The sequence below is a fragment of the Echiichthys vipera genome (genome assembly GCF_963691815.1).
Source record: "Echiichthys vipera genome assembly, chromosome: 3".
Taxonomy (NCBI): domain Eukaryota; kingdom Metazoa; phylum Chordata; class Actinopteri; order Perciformes; family Trachinidae; genus Echiichthys; species Echiichthys vipera.
Window position 1 is genome coordinate 19695681 of NC_139828.1, and position 19614 is coordinate 19715294.

The following is a 19614-nucleotide window of genomic DNA, read 5'->3' on the forward strand; positions in this document are numbered from 1 at the left end:
TTAGATCTAACAGTGCGTTTGCTGAAAAACACTGAATGTAAACATAATTCTTTTGTTTACAATAAAGCTCCACAGGTATTTGTATGTTATGTATGTTGCCATATTGTCTAGTCACATGTCCTCTTCCCTTTAGACCTGGGCTCTCCATTCATCTACTCCAGTCAGGAGGAGGCTGACCAGCCCGCCTCCTACTCCGTCCAGACTCCGTATGGTTTCCAGCTGGATCTGGATTTCCTCAAATATGTGGAAGAGATAGAGAGTGGACATAATCTCCGTCGGGCACCTGTCGGCGCCCGCCGTTCTGGCCGAGGGGTCAAACATTCCCAGAAGAGTGTGGGGGGACGTACCAGTGGCTGGACATCCACAGAGTCTCTGGCATCCCCGGCCAGTGAGGATGGCAGAGCTCCTCCGCCGCCACCACCACGCAACCGTATTGGGTCAGCACCTTGTGAAGGGCTCTGTCTTTCCCCTGTGAACCCCCTCAGTGTTCCTCCCCTGTCTGCTGGAGCAAAAGTGCCACCTCCTCCACCACAGCGCAACCACAGAGTGGAGCGGACTCTTCTGGAAACCAGCCGGAGGCTACAACAGGAACAAACCCACCAGCACCAGAACGGTGGGCGCTTCCAGCTCGCAGATCCTCCCAAAAAGCTCTTGCCCTCTCCATCCACTCAGCTTCTGCAGAGTAACTGGATTAAACCCAGTCCTCAGACCTCTGGGCGCAACACTCCAGCTGCTGGTGCCACAATGACTCCAATCCCACCCAGCCAGCTGCAGACAGTCAGGGAGCAGATGGCTACAGCCCTGAAACAGCTGAAGGAGATGGAAGAGAGGGTGAAGGGTGTTCCTGCACTTGAAAAAGAGGTGGCCAAGCTCCGTGCAGAGAAAGACATGCTCGAGTTAGCCCTACAGGAGAAGAAGGAAGCCATAGAGGTGGCGCAGCAGAAGCACCAATCCACAGAGTCTTCTACCCAAACCACAGAGGTTCTCCAAACTGACCGTGGTGTCCACAGTCGATTGTCTGCACCGACCTCACCCGGACAGAAAGGCCTCGGAAAATCCAGTGAGCTGAAAAAGCTGACTGATAGATTTGAGCGGAAAGAAGAGAAAGCTACAGAAGCTTCATCAAAAGTTTTAGGAAAAGCTCCAGAAAAAGTGTCTGCTGTTGAGAAGAAATCGGTGGCTGTTGGGGGCAACGTGTCAATGGACTCGGTTGTTTTCTACTACAGCCAGGGTGTGAAAGATGCTTCTGAGGGCACCCAGGTAAATGTTTGTGATAAAGGCACAGGAACAGAGGCCCCTCTGGTTCATGAGGAGGGAGTACAGGCCCGTGTGGAGACGGAAGAGGCTGAGGTTTGGGTTATGGAGTCACTACTTGGGCTGACCAGCGAAACACAGCGGGAGATCGACACCTTACAGGACACCATTAAATTCCAACAGGAGTCCATTGTGGCTCTAGAGGACCGGTTGAGTGCGGCCGACAAAGACATGGGGATCCTCAAAGCCCAGATGGAGGAGAAAACCGCCAAAGTCACGTGTGAGAAGGGAGTTCTTGTGAAACCAGACATGGCGAATGCCCAGGTAGAGACATTCACTGCTGTATTAAAACACACTGCAGTTTTGTGCCGTCCTGAAGTGAGCGACTCATGCGTGGGTGACAACTTAACGGCGGATCAGGTCGAACAGTTCACACAGACTGATGCCGTAGTGGAAACAGCAGAGCCAGCTCCTGCTGCAGTGGTCAGCACTGGAAGCCAGTGGGAGAATTTGTTTGAGGAAAAGATGGAGGAGCAAAAAGTTACAGTCCTGAAGAAGAGACAGTTGACTATCGCTGAATACAAAGTGTCACCTGATGAAGAGATGGTCAGTACGGCCGAGAAGAAAGAGGAAGAGCAAAGAGAGAAGACTGCAGCCAGCAACACCGGTGAGAACTTGCCCTTATTTTAGAGTCAAACACGCTTTGGTTCAGGGCATCATGTGGTTCTTTTCAAAGATTTTTGTCTTTAACACTGGTGCAAAAATATAACACATCATTATTAAATATTTACTTTTCATTAACTAGTGGAGCCTAATAGAGAGACAATACACTACTGTAGTTCATAATGTCTTAATAATTTCAAATAACTTTCCTGGAAAGTCTGACTTAATATAACTAGACTATTTAATCTGGTCCTAATTTAAAGGGAAAATAGGAATGTGCTGGGAAGAAATGTCTTATTCAACACCTCGTAAATATTAAGTCGTTATTCAGTTTTTTTTAGTGGACAGTAAGTGTTTACCTTTATGTAATTTGACATTTTTTGCACAACAAGCTGATCTCTGTTGCACTTGTTACACTTGTTAACAATGAAATATGAATACAAATGAAATATATTTACTGAGAAATGCACACAACCTTTTTGAATCCTCCTTCGATAGATTAATAACATAGTTTGTATACATCATGTGTGAGTTATGAGTTTCATTTTCATTGAACTGTTGTTTGGTCGATCTTCTTCCTTTATGTTAGGTATGCTGAAATCAATCATGAAGAGGAAGGATGGGAGCAGCTCAGGCGAGAATCGCACCGCTGGCAAGAAGAGCCTGCAGTTTGTTGGCATTCTAAATGGAGGGTGGGTAACATGAAACCTTATTTTAAAAATAAAAATTTACCACAGTAAAAATAAAATAAGGGCAGCAGTTGGTGTAGAGGTTGGAAATAACATGGTGACTAGGTCACAGGTTTAACATAAACAAACTATCTTTCCTCACTGATCGCAGTGTTGCTTTCCAAAATAAGAGCGCAAGTTAAAGCAAATTTGTGTCTCCCAGGTATGAATCTACATCCAGTGAAGAAGAAGAAGAAGAAGAGGGGGAGGAGGAAGAAGAGGAGGATGATGGGAGTTCTTCTGGAGAAAGCGGTGAAGGCGAGTGCCTGGACAGCACAGAGGATGAGGCGGCTCTAGAGGACGAAACATCAGAGGAGGAAAGAAATGTCAACGTGGACGAGAGTGACACTGATGAGGAAACACTGACAGCCACAAATTATTCATCTGATGCTGTGAAAGAGAAGTACGTTACTTAGGACAAAAGAATACAAACTGAAACTTGCTATGCAACTCATACCATATCGTGTTGGATTCTCATTTAAATATAGACACATGTAAAGAATAATCCACATACTGTAGACTCTGTTTTGTGTTTCAACTTCACACGTCTGTGTTTGTGACAGGTTTGAGCTGAGCTCCAAAATGCGTGAGGCGTGCCTCATTCTGAAGAACCACCTGAACGACGACGTGAAAACACTGAAGAGTAAGGAAGTGGTGCGTCCCTGCATGCTTCTTCAAACCATTTTATCAATGAGTTACACATTTAACTTCACCATGTCTTCATGGAATAATGCAAAATCACAATTACTTGAAGTTGATTACTTGCTGTAATTCATTTTTTAGGGATATTTTTGCAACAGAAAACATTAATTCTGAACAATAAGAGCTTCATGTAACAGTAACATTGAAGGCTATGGTTCTCACAATAGTGGATTTTCTTTCCCTTCGTTTTATCTGTTTTTTAAAATAGTGTTGATAATTTTTGATCCCATTAAATGGAGACATCATATAATTTTGAAACTTGATACTTCTATACTTTGATAAATGTACTTGAAGTACCAAAAGTAAAAGTTTTATTTATTATAATTATTGTACATCACTTTCATGTTGCACCTGATAAAGATGAAGCTAATTTTAATTGTTTTATTTACTGCTGGGGTTACATCTGAGTCTTATCTCAACCGATTAAAATACATGAGAATTTGTCAGTTGATTTATATTTTGTATTATTAATCTTAATCTGCAAAGTAACTAAAGTTAGAAAAAAAGTACAATATTTTATGTATCTTTTATAATATTATAGAAGTAAAATAATAGTAAAATATTAAATTATATTATATTTGATTACACCTTCAGCTCTCCAGCACACACACAGTCCAGCTTGAGTGGTTCCGTATTTCCAGCGCCAAGATGGCTCAGCCTTCACGGGTCTCGGACTACCTGATGGCGTTCTCCGAGGTGTCGTCAGTGCTGCTGGACCACGTAGTCAACATGACTGACGGCAACGGCAACACAGCTCTCCACTATAGTGTCTCCCACTCCAACTTCACTGTGGTGGGGCTGCTGCTGGACACAGGTCGGTGACAACACAAGAATTATCCACACTACACTATAAAATGTCTAATTTAGTTATAAACCTACAAAGTATTCGAGAAGCGTCCAACTGTGGACATGACGTCTTGGTCTGCGAGTCAATGGGGAAAAATTAGGGTCGCCATATGTGAGCTCCGCCACTTCTAGTCTTTTTTATTTTATTATGTTCAACACTGTGTTTGGTGAAAGTGCTTTTAAATATTAAGCCCCCCTGTCTTGGAATAAACTTCAGGATAATTTCAAACTGGAATCCCTCATCAGCACGGAGCATTTCAAAAGCAGGATTAAGGACTTTTTGAATACAGTTTGCACATGTACTGTCTCTGAGTACTGATCTGCTTTTTTATTTTTAATGTTGTTTTATCATGTTTAGTTGTGTGTTGTCTTGGTTTTTAAATGTGAAACTTGTACGTTTTATGCTGCTGTATTGGCCAGGACTCCTATGGAAAAGAGATTTTAAATCTCAATGGTAACAAAATAAGGTACAAAAAAATATTTTACCAGATTCAACAACATGTTTATTTTCAGATTTAAAGAAAAAATGGCTAAATATGTTAATATAGGTGTGAAAGAAATACTCAAAATAACAACCTGGTTCACGTTGGTGATGTTAGCCTGATGAAGAAGTTAATATTTATGTTAGCCCTATAAAACCATGTGAACCGGATTTATAATAGATATATTAATATATATATGGAGTAAAACTTTTGTTACACTGCATTAGTTTTAGGTGTCTAATAAACTGGCAACTGAGTGTAAATGTGTGTGCATTTATATGTAAGTAGCGCTGCGTTTTGTATATCGTCTGAGCAGTTTTGAATATGCTTAAACACACGGTAATTCAAAAGCATGTTCTCCCTGCAGGCGTGTGCAGCGTTGATCAACAGAACAAGGCGGGCTACACAGCCATCATGCTGGCTGCTCTCTCTACTGTGAAGGAGGACAACGACATGGCTGTGGTCAAGAGGCTCTTCAGTCAGGGTAATGTCAACGCCAAGGCCAGCCAGGCAAGTCATCATTGGTTCATCGTGATTCAGGAGTAAACGACACACACACACACCAGTGTTGTCTGGTACTGCGATGACCGCTTGTAGCCACTTTCTGTTCCCACAGTCATTTCACCGCAGTCATTCTTCTCATGTGCGTGTCATGAATTAAGTTCACTTGTGACACAAATTTTTTCAAAGATACAGTTCTCTATTCAAAAAGTATGTAGTCAGCTCCAACAGCAGTTTCTCACTTAAAATAGTGACTCCTGCCTCAGCTGGCTTAGATAAATGCATTTAATCTGTTTTAAATTGTCAGTGTGAAAATATTCAAAATAAAAGTAAACATGATTATTTTTTTCATATTGCAGCCAAATAAGAGAGTTTAAGTGAGGTGATGAGTCACTAAGTTTTTACAGCATTCCTGTGCTGGATCTAAACTCGGGTTTTCTCCTGCTGGTTTATAGTGTGACATCCAAACAAAAACATTTACAACCATCTTGCCATTGAATCACACCAGCTGAAACGCCAAATCAGGCCAGGGGTGTAAAGTGTGTGTGTGTGTCGGTCTTGTGACCTTGTGAGTCTGTGTGTGTGAAAAAAAAAAAATACCTGCGTTGCTGTCACGGCTGGTAACATCACACAAACCGTCAAAGAAGTTCAATATGACTCAGTTACTTTTTTATCTTAGTCAAAACAGAGTTTAGTTTCAAATAAATTCTTGATTCCTACTTGAAGGTAAAGAGAAAAAACGTGTTCTGGGAATAAAAGCAGTGTCTGTTCCCCGTTTACTTCGATGAGGGGAAAGTGTTTAAAGGGTATTTCCTGTGGTAATGAAAGACTACATTCAGAGCCAGATGAGTTATAGGTTGGATTGAGTTAGAGAAATGTGTAACGTGACACATTTGTGAGAATCTGTTGGACGTGTAAGTGGTTTTATCTCTTTGCTTTATCTCATCACGTTGTGTGGTGCATGTGTTTGGACACAGCTTGTGACAGGCTCTCACGATGCCAAGTCATAGGACTCTGGATTTAAAGCCAGTGATGCTATAAAGTCAATTACTACACTTGTTATTGTTGCTGTGGGGAACAAAACAAAAGGCACGCAATGCAATTTTAGAATCAGGAATTTAAGTTGTGCTATTTTCTGCTTAGCTTTTGGACCTTGGCGTCTATGTGCTTAATGTCATTTACACAAGCACGTATGAGTTTTCCTTTGAATTAGTGAAATTTTAAGAAACTATGTCATGACACTAAAGTAAACACTCATTTTAGGATTATAACTCTAGAGAATTAACCTTTTTATGGCTTTAAGTCTGGTTTTTGGAACAATGCATCATCTTCTTTACCTGTGCTTTTCTTAATCTCCATGTTGTATTTAAAACAACATTTACACCTGGCACTGTGCTAAAACTATTGCTGCATAGTAACTCAAATCCCCTTACGGCACTTGAGCTATAGTCTGACTCATTGGATGTAGACTATTCTCCTCCCCTTCTACCAATTGTGATTGGTAAAGGAAAAATAACCAAGCCAAGCCTTTCACTTTCTAGAGACAGATATATAAATAATACTTTTTTGAATTAATCTTCAGACAGTGGAACAAAATAATTGGTTTCAGTATGTCAGCTGTGTTAGGACTTTTGTTTGTTTTGCAATATTTCTCAGGCTGTAAATGGTGTGAATTCGAAACACTTTTGTTTTCTCCTGGGAAGTAATTACATTTACAACTATTCCCCTTTGCAGGCGGGCCAGACAGCGTTGATGCTAGCTGTTAGCCATGGTCGGCAGGAGATGGTACGGGCGCTGCTGGGGTGTGGCGCTGACGTTAATGTGCAGGACGACGAGGGATCCACAGCTCTGATGTGTGCCAGCGAACACGGCCGTGCTGAGATTGTCAAACTGCTCCTGGAACAGCCTGGTTGTGACATTTCCATTGTTGATAATGTAAGGCATTAACATGTATCTCAGGGATACTTTCAGTAACTTACCCTGAGCTTACAGATGAAGTTGGATCTCTGACATCTGAAAATATCTCAGCGCTTTCTCGTCTGGGATTCAGCTTAATCTGAGCTCAGGAAACAGCCCCTCATGGGAAATCGGTCTTTGCAGTTTTCTCTCCTTGTCACCTCTTTTCTTTCTTGTTTTTCTTTGTTAGCAAGAAAGACAGTGCTCAAGAGCCACAATCAGATTAGTTTCATCTGCCTTCTACTGAAATCGGTGCCGTTTACAGGAAACACAATCACTGGGCTACTCACAAGCCCCCGGGGGATGAGTTAAAAAGCCACAACACCTCCATTCACAACCGCAGACTTGCAGATTTCAGACACAATGTCCTGCAGGCTCATGGACTCTGCATACTTCACTCCTGACCCATTCTGTTCGTTTTATTTCTAAAAACAAAAAGAGGTGAAAAAATCCCATCAGTGGTTACTTTTAAACACTTAAGAAGCCAGATGATACAAGACTGATGATTTTGTCAAACTGCTGACTTATGTATTTTATGTACCACTTTAAATTATTTACCAAGTTGTTGTAGATTTGGTGCATCGGTTTGTCGGGGGGAACATTGCTTTTCTCAACCAGTAGAAATCTTTCCCTGGAACAAAACTCTTCCCATGGCTGCTTGTGACATTTCTTTCTTCCTTTGTTATTAATCTGCACAGTCGGGTGTTTTAAAGTGATTTTACAGGGGATTGGTTTGGATGCTTGAAGCAAGGCCAGCAGACAGATATTAGAGCATTCACATCTGGGCCATGAATGAGTTGGCCGTTCAGTGCAGGCAGCTTCTGGATTGTGTTTCAGTGCTGCACAGCTGGACCCAGAGGGAGGCATTTGGAAAAGCCCCCACCTCCACCGTCCTCTGAAAACACAAAACAGCATGACAAACCATGACTCTAAGTCAGTGTATGTCCAAAATAGGGCCATCACTAAACTTTAGTAGGTTAGATTTTCATTTATTGCATTCCTTTATCAAGTTTGTGTACGGGTATACAACTTTTGTTTCAGTCTTCTGTTGAATAAGATTAATAGACATCTTTATTAATATCAGAATTTGATCAAATAAATCATAATTGTATCATTTAATCCCCATTCAAGTTAACCGGAGCAGTTAAGTACCGTTACAAAAACAAAGGCAGAGGAAGCAGGACGGATGAATGTCCTGGTTGTTTACTGGCCCATCAAGGATGTGTGTGTTTGTGTGCGTGCGTGCGTGCGTGCGTGCGTGCGTGCGTGCGTGCGTGCGTGCGTGCATGCGTGCGTGTATATAATGTGGATCACATGGTCGATCTCCCACTCACTGTAAAGCTCTCTGTTCTCTTGAGTTTTAAGGGTCAATAAACTCACTTTTACTCTCTCTTCCCTCCTACCGTATATCTCCCTCTCTCTTATGTCTGTAGGATGGCAGCAATGCCCTTTCCATCGCACTTGAGGCGTCTCACAACGACACGGCTGTGCTGCTCTACGCCCATATGAACTATGCGAAGACCCAGCCTGCTGTGGTGAGTTCACCTTCCCACCCACCTCCTCTGTGAATATATGCAGGCATGGAGTCTGCAGGGTGTTATTAAATTAAATTATTAGAAGTTCATAAATCATTTAACAACAAAGAATAAAATGTATTAAAAAGTATTTAACGCCATTCCAGGGGCATTCATTTTTTAGCTTGTTTTCAATATGTATATTTGTACTGTAGCCTTGATGGGCATCAATACTATCCGGTCCAACTAGCCACAATGGCGTTATGGGATGTATACGTTCATATGTCCACACAAAGACAGACAATTATATACTATACGATGAATTTAAAGGACATTTTTGTGACATACTATTACATAAGTTATATGAGTAAGTGAGTATAACGTGTCAGAAAAAAAGTTAAAGGTCTTAAAAAGATACTGAATTTAACCTCTTGCATATGTCTTGGCAGGAATCCTGAAGTTAAATTGAATAACTTTTCAAAAGCCCTTTCCATAGATTTTAGGACCTCATAAAACCTACATGCATACTATGTTTAAAAAAGGCATGAATAAAATCATAGTATAGTTTGTTAAAAAAAGTTATAAAGTTTTAGTATAGTTTTTGGTTTCACATGCTGAAAGGTTTGGGAGCTCTCGGGTTTCAATCAGCTGGAAAACAGCACATAAGCAAGCTGAAGGCTGTGCAGGTCCCTCTCACAACATAACTGTACAGTGAGCAATGTCTGTTGATTTAAAGTGGGTCGGCTCAGTTCCTCGGCAGCTCTCCAAACTTTAGTTTGGGTGTGGGCAGCATTGACTGAAGGTGCACTGCTGCCCCCTATAGGTGTTATTCTGTTGAGACAGAAAACTGAATATTTAAATTATTACATGATTAAAACATTTCCATTAAATTAATTTAATCTTACACAATGTAGATGCAATTAAAGTACTATTTGAAATGAACCTAACAATAACAGTCTACAATGAAGTAGCCTCTCCTTCAAGATTTAATGGCTCTAAACCCTTCAAGCCATTCAAATGTATTATCCCTTGCAGAATAATTAATGGTCCACTTGATTCTGTTAGTTATGTTAATTTATGGTATTAATGCACTGCTCCACTTTATTCTGTCTATCAGGTCTTATATTGTATCCATCACAGCACTATGGTCACTTTATTTTTCAGTACTCATCTGTTACACAGAGCCAGCATATACTTAGACTGCTGTTTTCCTGCCATGCACCACTATCACTTTATTATCTAGCTTATAGTTATATATTATATTTATACTCTATTACTGCACTATGGTTCTGTTAAGTCTGCTCATTACACACATGTATCACGTCTGACTTCATCTGAATCTGATCACTGTCCACTTATATCTTTTCTGCACTACAGTTCTGTTCATACCTGTTTTAACAGTCTACTGCATGTTTACATTGTTTACATCATATACACCCGTTCACATGTCTGCTTACATCTGATACACACATGTCTTTCTACATCTCACGCCGACGATGTTCTCTGTATCTAACCTGTACTAACACACTAACATCCTGACACTTATTCTACCTGTACTAACACACTAACATCCTGACACTTACTCTTCTTTTATTCTTCTTCTTTATTCTTGTGTTGGTTAAAATGTTTTGTATAGTTGCACTGTCGTTATTTGCTGCTCTGTGTGCCCTGAATTGCCCCCCGGAGACAAATAAAGTTTTTTTAATCGAATTGAATTGAATTAATTATTTTATGTTGAATGTCTTTCAGGGGAGTCCGAAGGCCCAGCCAAGGAGCCCCACCAGCCCCAACAAGTCCTGGCCTTCAGACTGAAAGGATTATGGCCCCTCCTGTAGACGTACAGACCAGCAAACATAACTGGATCTGAGCTGTGAAAAGCTCCACTGGAATTTACTTAAATATATATATATGTATTTATATATTGCCATATGTCCTGCATTTATAAGTATTGTTAATATGAGAATATTTTTCCATAAGAGTCGTAAAGGGTTATATAATATACTTGACTAATATGATTTCCATGCATGAGGTCGCCAGCTTATTTGTTTCTGTGACAAGATGTGACCTTTACATTTATAATTTGCACTCCTCTAATACTTTACTGATAAGGACAACACACACCGCTGGGATATGATGCACCCCAAAAAAACATGCACCCATTATTTTTTCATGTAAGAACGCACACTGACGTCACAATATGCGCCAATATACAGTATGTCACTGTCTTATAGTAAAGTGCTGATGCTCAGAATATGTATCATATGGGTTTGGTACATCCTGACCACTCTATCCTGACTACTTTTGTCTGCGTGTCTGGTGTGTACTTCAGACATTACTCATGACACAGCGGTGTGTTGCCATCTGGTCTTCTCTCCCTGTCCTACCTTGGTTAACTGATCTGTGAACCTCTTCGTCTTTATAGTCTGCACTAACTGTCTGTGCATTGTATGTTCATATAAATATATTCATGTCTAAAATAAACATATTTACATAAAAGTTGAAAGAAAGTCGTCTATTTTTTTTTTTAATGTTTGTAATGCTTGCAGAAATGACTGTTTTACACTAACTGGAGGTGGACTTCTTAAAGACAACAAACAGTATTCTGAAAACTTTCTCCTCCAAATGTTCTTATGTTTCATGGATCTGCAGTATCCTTCACTGAACACGGGAGTTGCTGTTCTACCGCCGCCTCGATCAATTGGTGTGTTTGTGTTATTGGGCGACTTGTTTTGTAAATTGTTACTTTGGATTCACCAGATTCACACGGTAACACAAAAATAACCGAACGAGGCAGCGGTAAACCAGAAAATCCTGTGTTCTGTGAGGTAAAATTACTGCCTTTGTCAAAGGAGTCTGGTGGCTTTGAAGAGAGCAAAGATGAAGTTTCCCGTCCCATCAGGATTGAATATATTGAAAATATTCTAAAAATAGCGTATGTCATGGAAAAAAGTCATTAAAGTCATAGTTTAGTATGTCAAATGTAATTAAAGGTCAGTACTATGTCAGAAAAAGTCATAAAAATAGTATAGTATATCAAAATTATAAAAAAAAGTCATAAAATAGTTGTTTTTTTAATTGTAAAAGTTCATAGTATAGTATGGCATAAAAAATAATTACTCATAATATAGTTTGTCATAAAATGTTATTAAAAAGTCCTAAAATAGTAAATTATGTCGAAGTTATAAAAAAGCCATAATATAGTATGTCAAAAGTATAGCATAGCAAAAGTCATTAAATTCAAAGTATAGTGTGTCATAAAAAGTCATTAAATTCAAAGTCGTATGTCATAAAAGGTAACTTAATTCATAGTATAAATGTGATAAAAAATCATAGTATAGCTAAACATGTCAAAAATTGTCATAAAATATAATTTAAAAAGTAATAGTGTAGTATGTCAAAACGTACGTCAAAGTTATAAAATAATTACAAAGTCATAGTATAGCATATTATAAAAAGTCATAGTATAGTATGTTATAAAAAGTCATAGTAAAGTACGTCATAAAAAGTCATGGTATAGTATGTTATAAAAAGTCATAGTATAGTACGTCATAAAAAGTCATAGTATAGTATGTTATAAAAAGTCATAGTATAGTATGTTATAAAAAGTCATAGTATAGTATGTTATAAAAAGTCATAGTATAGTATGTTATAAAAAGTCATAGTATAGTATGTTATAAAAAGTCATAGTATAGTACGTCATAAAAAGTCATAGTATAGTATGTTATAAAAAGTCATAGTATAGTACGTCATAAAAAGTCATAGTATAGTATATCACAACATAACTATATAGTGGTAAAAAAATGTTCCCATAACTATTTTACAAATGACAAATCTGATAAATGTTAAATGGAGTGGGGGCTGGGGACGCCCGTACAGTCATTTTTCAAGCCCTGCAATCTGCTTTAGCTGGTTTTAGGCGATGCTGACGTCTGCCCGTAGAATGGCGAAAATTATATAAGAGGGGGCGTTCGTTCTACGGCAGCCACACTACCAAGGCTGCCTGCGAACTTTTTCTTTTTTTCAATAGTGAAACACTGGTATAAAGTATTTAAGAGGACAAGTAGAAACCGTAAAAACCAAAATAACCACTCAGTTCATGATATATTAATACATTTGGTTTTGGCCCTGTCTGTTGTGCTGGGTTTATCTTGATGTATTAAAAGATGTGGGCGGATATCAGCGTTTTCTGAAACACATGACAGTCAGCAGGGTGAAGGTTTGCCTTGTGATGATTAAAATGCTTAAGTGTGACATGGGTGAACCCAGGACTCAAACACTGTAAAATTGTAGGGATGCACCAATATTGAATTCTAGGGACGATAATTGATTATCTGTATGTTTATTTATTTAATGTTTATTTGTATAGGAACAGTTATGCAGTAAGAACCAATGAAAGACACCATAGCATTAATAGCTTAAGCTAGGGGTGGGCGATATGACGATATTAGATCGGGAAGGATTAGAAAGTGTTGACGATCTGCCAAAGCAGAGAGATCGTAGTATCGTCTGTAGGTCACATTCTCTGCTCTGCACAGACGCAGCAAGTTTTGCATGCACCGCCCTAAAGACACGGTGATCTACCAATCATAGCGAGCAACAGGCAGCGACAAGGATTTCTCACCATGTTTGATTCAGAAAGTGGCAGGAATAAATTGAAAGAATTACATTATAAAACCTTGCCCAATATTTACCCCACCAATACATTTGTTTCAAGGTTTGCAGATGTGGACAACAATTGTGAATTTTGTAAGATTGAAGAAGAAACTATTATGCACTTATTCTGGGAGTGTCAGTGTAACTTTGGAGTTCTGGAAAAAAGTTGAAAGTTTACTTAGTATTCAGTACAAACACTTAATTGAATTGGAAGCAAAAGACGCCATTACCTGTTATGAAAACCAAGACAAAACAATACAGTGGATTGTCAGTTGATTAGTTCTTCAAGGGAAGCATCATATCCATAAAGATAAATTCTCGATCAAACTTCAATCCCTTCAAATTAGAATTTCGTAACTATTTTGAGTCTATCCAGATTATCAATAATAAGAAATGTAATTATACCACAGATAAGTTACATGACTTTTTTAAAGATTTATAACAGTTTAGCTTAATTTAAGTTATTTACATGTATCTATTTTTACTTTATTTATTGTCTTTTTTTCCTCTATACCTTTGTATCTTATTAAGTATTCATTTGTAATGTCATTAGAATTTAATGTGTATTGGTTTTTGAAAGGAAAACTAATTGTCTTTACACACATATATTGTTGTCAAGTATGATGCCACACTGTTCTGTTTGTATTATATTTGTTCAAACTGCAATAAAGAATTAAAAAAGAAAAAAAAGAATAAAAAGAAAGTAGAGGGAATTCATGGCTGAAAAGAAAACTAAAGTATCATGTCCCAACAGCACGCAAGCGTCAGACTATCGCACAGAATGTGTGGAACAAGCTGTAAAATATGAGTCTAAAAAAACAGGTCTATGTCCCATGCACCAGCGTACTCCTAATGCGTTTATCATCACTTCACAGAGGATGCCTTCTGCCCAAACCTGCCACACACACAGTCACACACAGTTTGCACATCGGATGGTAACAGTAACACAACAAACCTTTTCCACCACCTAAAGAGACAGCATCCTAAACAGTCTGCTGAGAGTGAAACTGCCACACCGCAGCCAGCAGAGGGAACAAGCAGCTTGGGTAGCTTTGGTTAAATGTCCATTGTATTTTGCACACTGATTCAAATCTGTTCAGAAAGGTTCTTTGGCCTAAATGCTCTAATATATATTTTCTTTAGATTTGTTTTCATTTGATTTCGATCATTGATTTTAGGGCTATAGTTTTATATAGGGAAATACTCTGATTGCACTGTTCAGTGAAATAATGGACTTTCTGTAATTATTCAGTATTTAGTTTTTAATAAATCTGATACAAAATGTAAAAAGGGCACCAATTTACATATTATTCATCAACTTTATTTTTCTAATGCATCAATATTTAGAGAGCATTTACCATCCATTCATTGGCATTTATTGTAAACTTGTTTGCAATTAACTTATTTTTTAATATAGATTGATGATTGATGATGGAATGACTAATTAATACAAGTCCTGTTCTCCTTTTTGACTACTACTGTACAGTATGGGTCGCAAAAACACTAGAACGTCTTTAAAAATGTATTGTTTCTTACTTCTTCATAACAATTTGCTATTGCCATTAACAAGCTCTGTTAAACAAACCAGTGTGGATTAGGAGGAAATATATCATTATTTACAGGTTTAAGTATTTGTGTATGTAAATCCCTTGGACTATTTATCTGTATTTGTTATTGTCACAACACAGGTTTATAATTCTGTCTGTTTTTTTTCAACATAACAAAATGTAGCCAAGTAAATATATTTACAGCGGTGTTTCTGATCAGTTTTCAAATTCTTGGAAGCAAAAGAGTAAGGGAACGTGCTTAACACAAAAGAATGGTAATCTGTGGAAAACGTGTATGCAAAATCAATTATCTGTTTGGTCACAATGCAAAGACACAATGTACCAAATAGAGTTAGTCCTGGCTCAATATGAGACGGAGGTGGGATCATGTGCTCACACATGCATGTGTACTGTGAAGCCAACACTTTCTTACAAGCGACGCATTCAACAAAATAAAATCTTAATACTTTTTAACTGCCTGTAATCAGATGATGTCTGCATCGTTTATCTGCCTTTAAGGAGACATTTAAAAGCATGGTGATTTAATTTGTTCCAATACAAAAACTACACTAGGTTTTTAATTATTTCTGCTTCAAACTTCAAAAACCTAAAATGTATTTAATAATTTTATAATGATTTACACTTGAATCTGCTTTAAACTGTATAAAGTCCAAGGTTAATTTAAATTCATTCAAATTAATCTAAAATCTTACAAACAAAGAAATAAATAAAGAAAGAAAGAAATGTTACACATGGTGTTCATTCAGAGAACCAGTTATTAACCTAACCATCCACTCACTATTTAAAATAGTGTGAAAAAATGATTTTCCAAACACAAACTGGAAAATAGACAAAGTTCAATCACGCACACAAATCATGAGGGAGAAGTTAAAGAGATTATTGTCTCTGCTGAGCTTCACTGAACTGTCTGTCACAGCTGCTGCTGGCAATGCACGTAGGCTTTTGTACAAATGTGTGTGTTTTTTTGTTTAATGTTTTTAGCAGTGGGGGCAAAGATTTGGCCGTGGCAGTTTCAGAACACTACCACTTCAGTGGACACACTGGCCATATGTGCTCCAGCAACAAAGGCAAAATAACAAATTAAAACAAAAATGTGGCAAAGTTTATAGGAGCTACTGGCTGCTGCTTGTGTAGAAAAACAGCAAACACACACTATCGTTAGGCTATCCAAACAATTTTACAGTTCGCACACATCTATTTTTAGTTGAAAATTTGAGTGAAACACATTTCAATATCTGGAGTGTGTGTGTGTGTGTGTGTGTGTGTGTGTGTGTGTGTGTGTATGTGTGTGTGTGTGTGTGTGTGTGTGTGTGTTTGTGTGTGTGTGTGAGGAGAGAGGAGAGAAACACAACCATAAATAACATCAAAGCATTATAAATTCTCACTGAACTTTAATGTGTAGGTGTGTGCAGATGTGGCAGCCAGTAGCTCCCATGAACTTTGCTACATTTTGGTTTTAGTCTTTTCGTCATAACTGAAGCATGTATTGACAAAAGCCCTTTTGCATGATCCCTTGACTGGTCCGAAGGTCAGGGAGTGCACAGACACATGCACTGCTATCACCGGTCAAAAATGACAGATAAGTTGACTACTAAAGAGGGCATTTGTATTCAAATAAATGTTTGCTTGTAAGTCTTCTCATAACCCTTAATTAATGAAAAACATATTTTAACTGAGGAGCACATGTAAAAAAAACACTAGCGTCAAACCCTGTATCCATTTTGAAGGATTCTGTTAAGTTACAGTGTTGAAAATCCAATACCTGCCCAATGAACAAAAAGGTTTCAAAAGCATGTGAAGACTTGCTCATGAGTGGCTGTTGTTCTGATTTCTCAAGCCGAGTCTCCTATGACCTTAAATCAGAGCATGGGACCTCTAGGTATTTAAACTCAAATCACAGGATCAGTCAAATGCTGTTCCATGGCATTTAATGCAATGTAATTAGGAATCAATTTGTGCAGGGATTAGATACCTTGTCAATGCAGAGAGTTTAAGCCTACTCAAGAGTTAAAACCTGAAAATTATTCACATCTAATCCTTTTCTGCACGGGTGTCTTGAGGCTTCAGTGATGCTGTAGCCTGCAGGTCCACAGATCAGGATATAAAAACCAGGGGACTTCCTCCCTGAGACCACTGAGCCAACAGCGTTCAACTGGGCCTGTTTCATTATATTCTGCAGTATCTTTCACTGAAAGTAGAGCTAAGAGCCAGAATGGAGTATCACTGCGCTTCAAAGATGAATGTAGTAGTTGATGAGTACCAAAACATATGCAAACATAACCATTTGTGCACAGAAGAGAAGGACTCCAAGGATGCTGCAGTAGCAAACAAGCTGTCTCACATTGAGAAGGCATATACCACCATACTAAGTGAGCTCGGAGAGGACGTCGATCGGGAGGGACTTCTACGTACACCGCTACGTGCAGCCAAGGCTATGCAGTTCTTTACCAAAGGCTACAGAGAAACTACTCAAGGTGAGGATGGATTTCTTTTCCTTATCTCATTGAAAACAATGTTTTCTTGAGTGCAAACTTGATTAAAATCTCAATACTTTCACAGAGACTTTCCAGTGTTAGTTTTGAAAAGAATGACACAGATATTTTTGACATGACTATGACCCTACCCATGTTAAAGGTTAATTGACTTTGTCTCTCATTTCTGATTTATGAAACAGTAAGAGTTCATACAGTTTAATTTTGCTCAATGCTAGATCCTTACCATTGAATCAGTCCGTTGCTCTGTCACTTTGATTTCATCCTTTGCTCCAGTATGAATACAGGATTGAAAGCTAACCTCTCATCCACAGATATCTTAAACAATGCCATCTTTGATGAAAACCACGAGGAGATAGTGATTGTCAAGGATATCGAGGTGTTTTCTCTCTGTGAACATCACCTGGTGCCTTTCTTTGGCAAGGTAAATATTCAGCATCCCCAAATTATGTACTGACAAAAAAATCTGAACTGACAATTGATATTTGATAAGGATTTAGTGGCTTGTATGCATTTCTTAATATAAACACATACAGATCCCATAAATTTGTCTGCTAAAGAATTGAGACCAGGATATTTACTAAGCAGGACATTTTATGGTTAAACGAAAAGTATCGCCTTACTGTTAACCTGCTAAACAGTAAAGTTGCAGTTTACATCAAAAAACTGCCCGGACTCATAATGTATGTAGTAAATACTTTGAAGGGATTTAATAAAAGGTATTAGGCATATTTTGCTTCAGATCTATACAATCGCCCCATTTTCATTTTCATCATTTGAAATGTTGTCAATTAGCACAGGAATTCTTAAGTTATGGCAAATTCGTTCTAGTTGGGTTGATTTCCAGTTTTTGCTATCACGGTGTACAAGCTTAAACTGGTTTGATGGTACGCAAATCGTCTGTATTAGCATGTGTCATTGTGCCATGTTCTGGCAAATTAAAAAGCACACTACATGAGCAACCTGTGCTGACGTTGTCACAGTGCTAAATCAAACTTGTATTGAATTAGTAATAAGCAGTGTTTGGCAGTATGGCGCTACACGACTTTAGTAAATTAACTACATTTCCCAAGGTGCTGTAGCTTGCTAAATTTCTTTTGGGGGTAACTTCAGTATAGTAAAGCTTAATTTAAAGTAGAGATAGCTTAGCTTACTACTCTTTACTGTTGAGTTGCAATGGGACGGCTGATTTATTAAAAAGAATAAAAAAATAAAACTGTTAGAGATGCATCAATCCAGTTTGGCCTCATTCAGCCAATATCTGATCCTGGTATATCAAACTGGTTTAAAATTGTTTACACCAACCCAAGCCTAGCCAGAAAAGTGTTTGTGAGGTCTAAGTGACTTTTGATCTCCAATATCTAATCAGTTCATCCATGAGTCCAAGTAGAAATGTATGCCAAGTTTAAGGAAAATCCCTCCAGTGGTTTCTGAGATATTGTTAGATAGGACATATGTACGGACATAAAAAGTTTGTCATTGATCTCTGGTAAAGAAAGTACGTAAAATAAGCATGAATCACTGACATTGGTTCGTTTCTAACTTCAACTTTAAATTGTATATATACTGCATACCTGATACATAAACAATTATTTGTTTATTCCAGGTTCACATAGCATACCTCCCAAACAAGAAAGTGGTTGGACTCAGCAAGCTTGCTCGGTAGGTAACACGCACGCACGCACGCACATACGTACGCACGTTCATGATCAACATCTGTTTTATTCTTTTCAATTCCAGAATTGTTGAAATCTACAGCCGGAGACTTCAAGGTAAAAATGAACTGGGCTTATACTATTAACCTTATTTACTTTTTAAGGTTTGTGTGTGATGTGATGTGTTACTTCCTCCACAGTTCAAGAGCGTCTAACTAAACAGATTGCTTCAGCCATCACTGAGGCATTGGAGCCAGCTGGAGTAGCAGTGGTGATTCAGGCTGTGTGAGTATTCAGCTTTTACTTCATCCATATTAGATTATAATTAGATCTTAATCTTTTTTTAATGAAAAAAGCTAAGTATATTTAACTTTATCGTGGGTACTTTGATATTGTTAAGTACATGCACTAGCACAAAAAATGTGAAACTAAGGTTTTAATTTTGGTAAATTTCCTTTTGTCTGTTGCAGCCACATGTGTATGGTGATGAGAGGTGTGCAGAAGATGAACGCCAGCACTGTTACAAGTGTCATGCTGGGAAAATTTCATGATGATCCCATGACCAGGAAGGAGTTCCTTGACCTCACATTGAGAGAGTGA

At 38.4% G+C, this 19614-nt stretch overlaps 2 protein-coding genes across 3 annotated transcripts in view; both read left to right on the top strand.

The window, feature by feature from the left end:
• Positions 1 to 11128, top strand: part of kank3 (KN motif and ankyrin repeat domains 3) — a 31447-nt gene extending 20319 nt beyond the window's left edge. For both annotated transcript variants that reach the window (XM_083939196.1, XM_083939197.1), the window contains exons 4-12: positions 134 to 1921; positions 2507 to 2609; positions 2809 to 3048; positions 3209 to 3299; positions 3942 to 4161; positions 5043 to 5185; positions 6911 to 7111; positions 8566 to 8667; positions 10396 to 11128. In XM_083939196.1, coding sequence (XP_083795322.1) covers positions 134 to 1921; positions 2507 to 2609; positions 2809 to 3048; positions 3209 to 3299; positions 3942 to 4161; positions 5043 to 5185; positions 6911 to 7111; positions 8566 to 8667; positions 10396 to 10458 — 2951 coding nt within the window. In that variant the 3' untranslated portion in view covers positions 10459 to 11128. The remainder of the gene's footprint in view (positions 1 to 133; positions 1922 to 2506; positions 2610 to 2808; positions 3049 to 3208; positions 3300 to 3941; positions 4162 to 5042; positions 5186 to 6910; positions 7112 to 8565; positions 8668 to 10395) is intronic.
• A 5951-nt stretch (positions 11129 to 17079) lies between these two features.
• Positions 17080 to 19614, top strand: LOC310945368 (GTP cyclohydrolase 1-like; the record flags this gene model as incomplete). The annotated part of the gene is made up of 6 exons (XM_083911448.1): positions 17080 to 17341; positions 17674 to 17783; positions 18966 to 19021; positions 19100 to 19131; positions 19215 to 19299; positions 19485 to 19614. 6 exons carry the CDS (start codon positions 17080 to 17082, stop codon positions 19612 to 19614), a joined length of 675 nt encoding a protein of 224 aa, XP_083767574.1.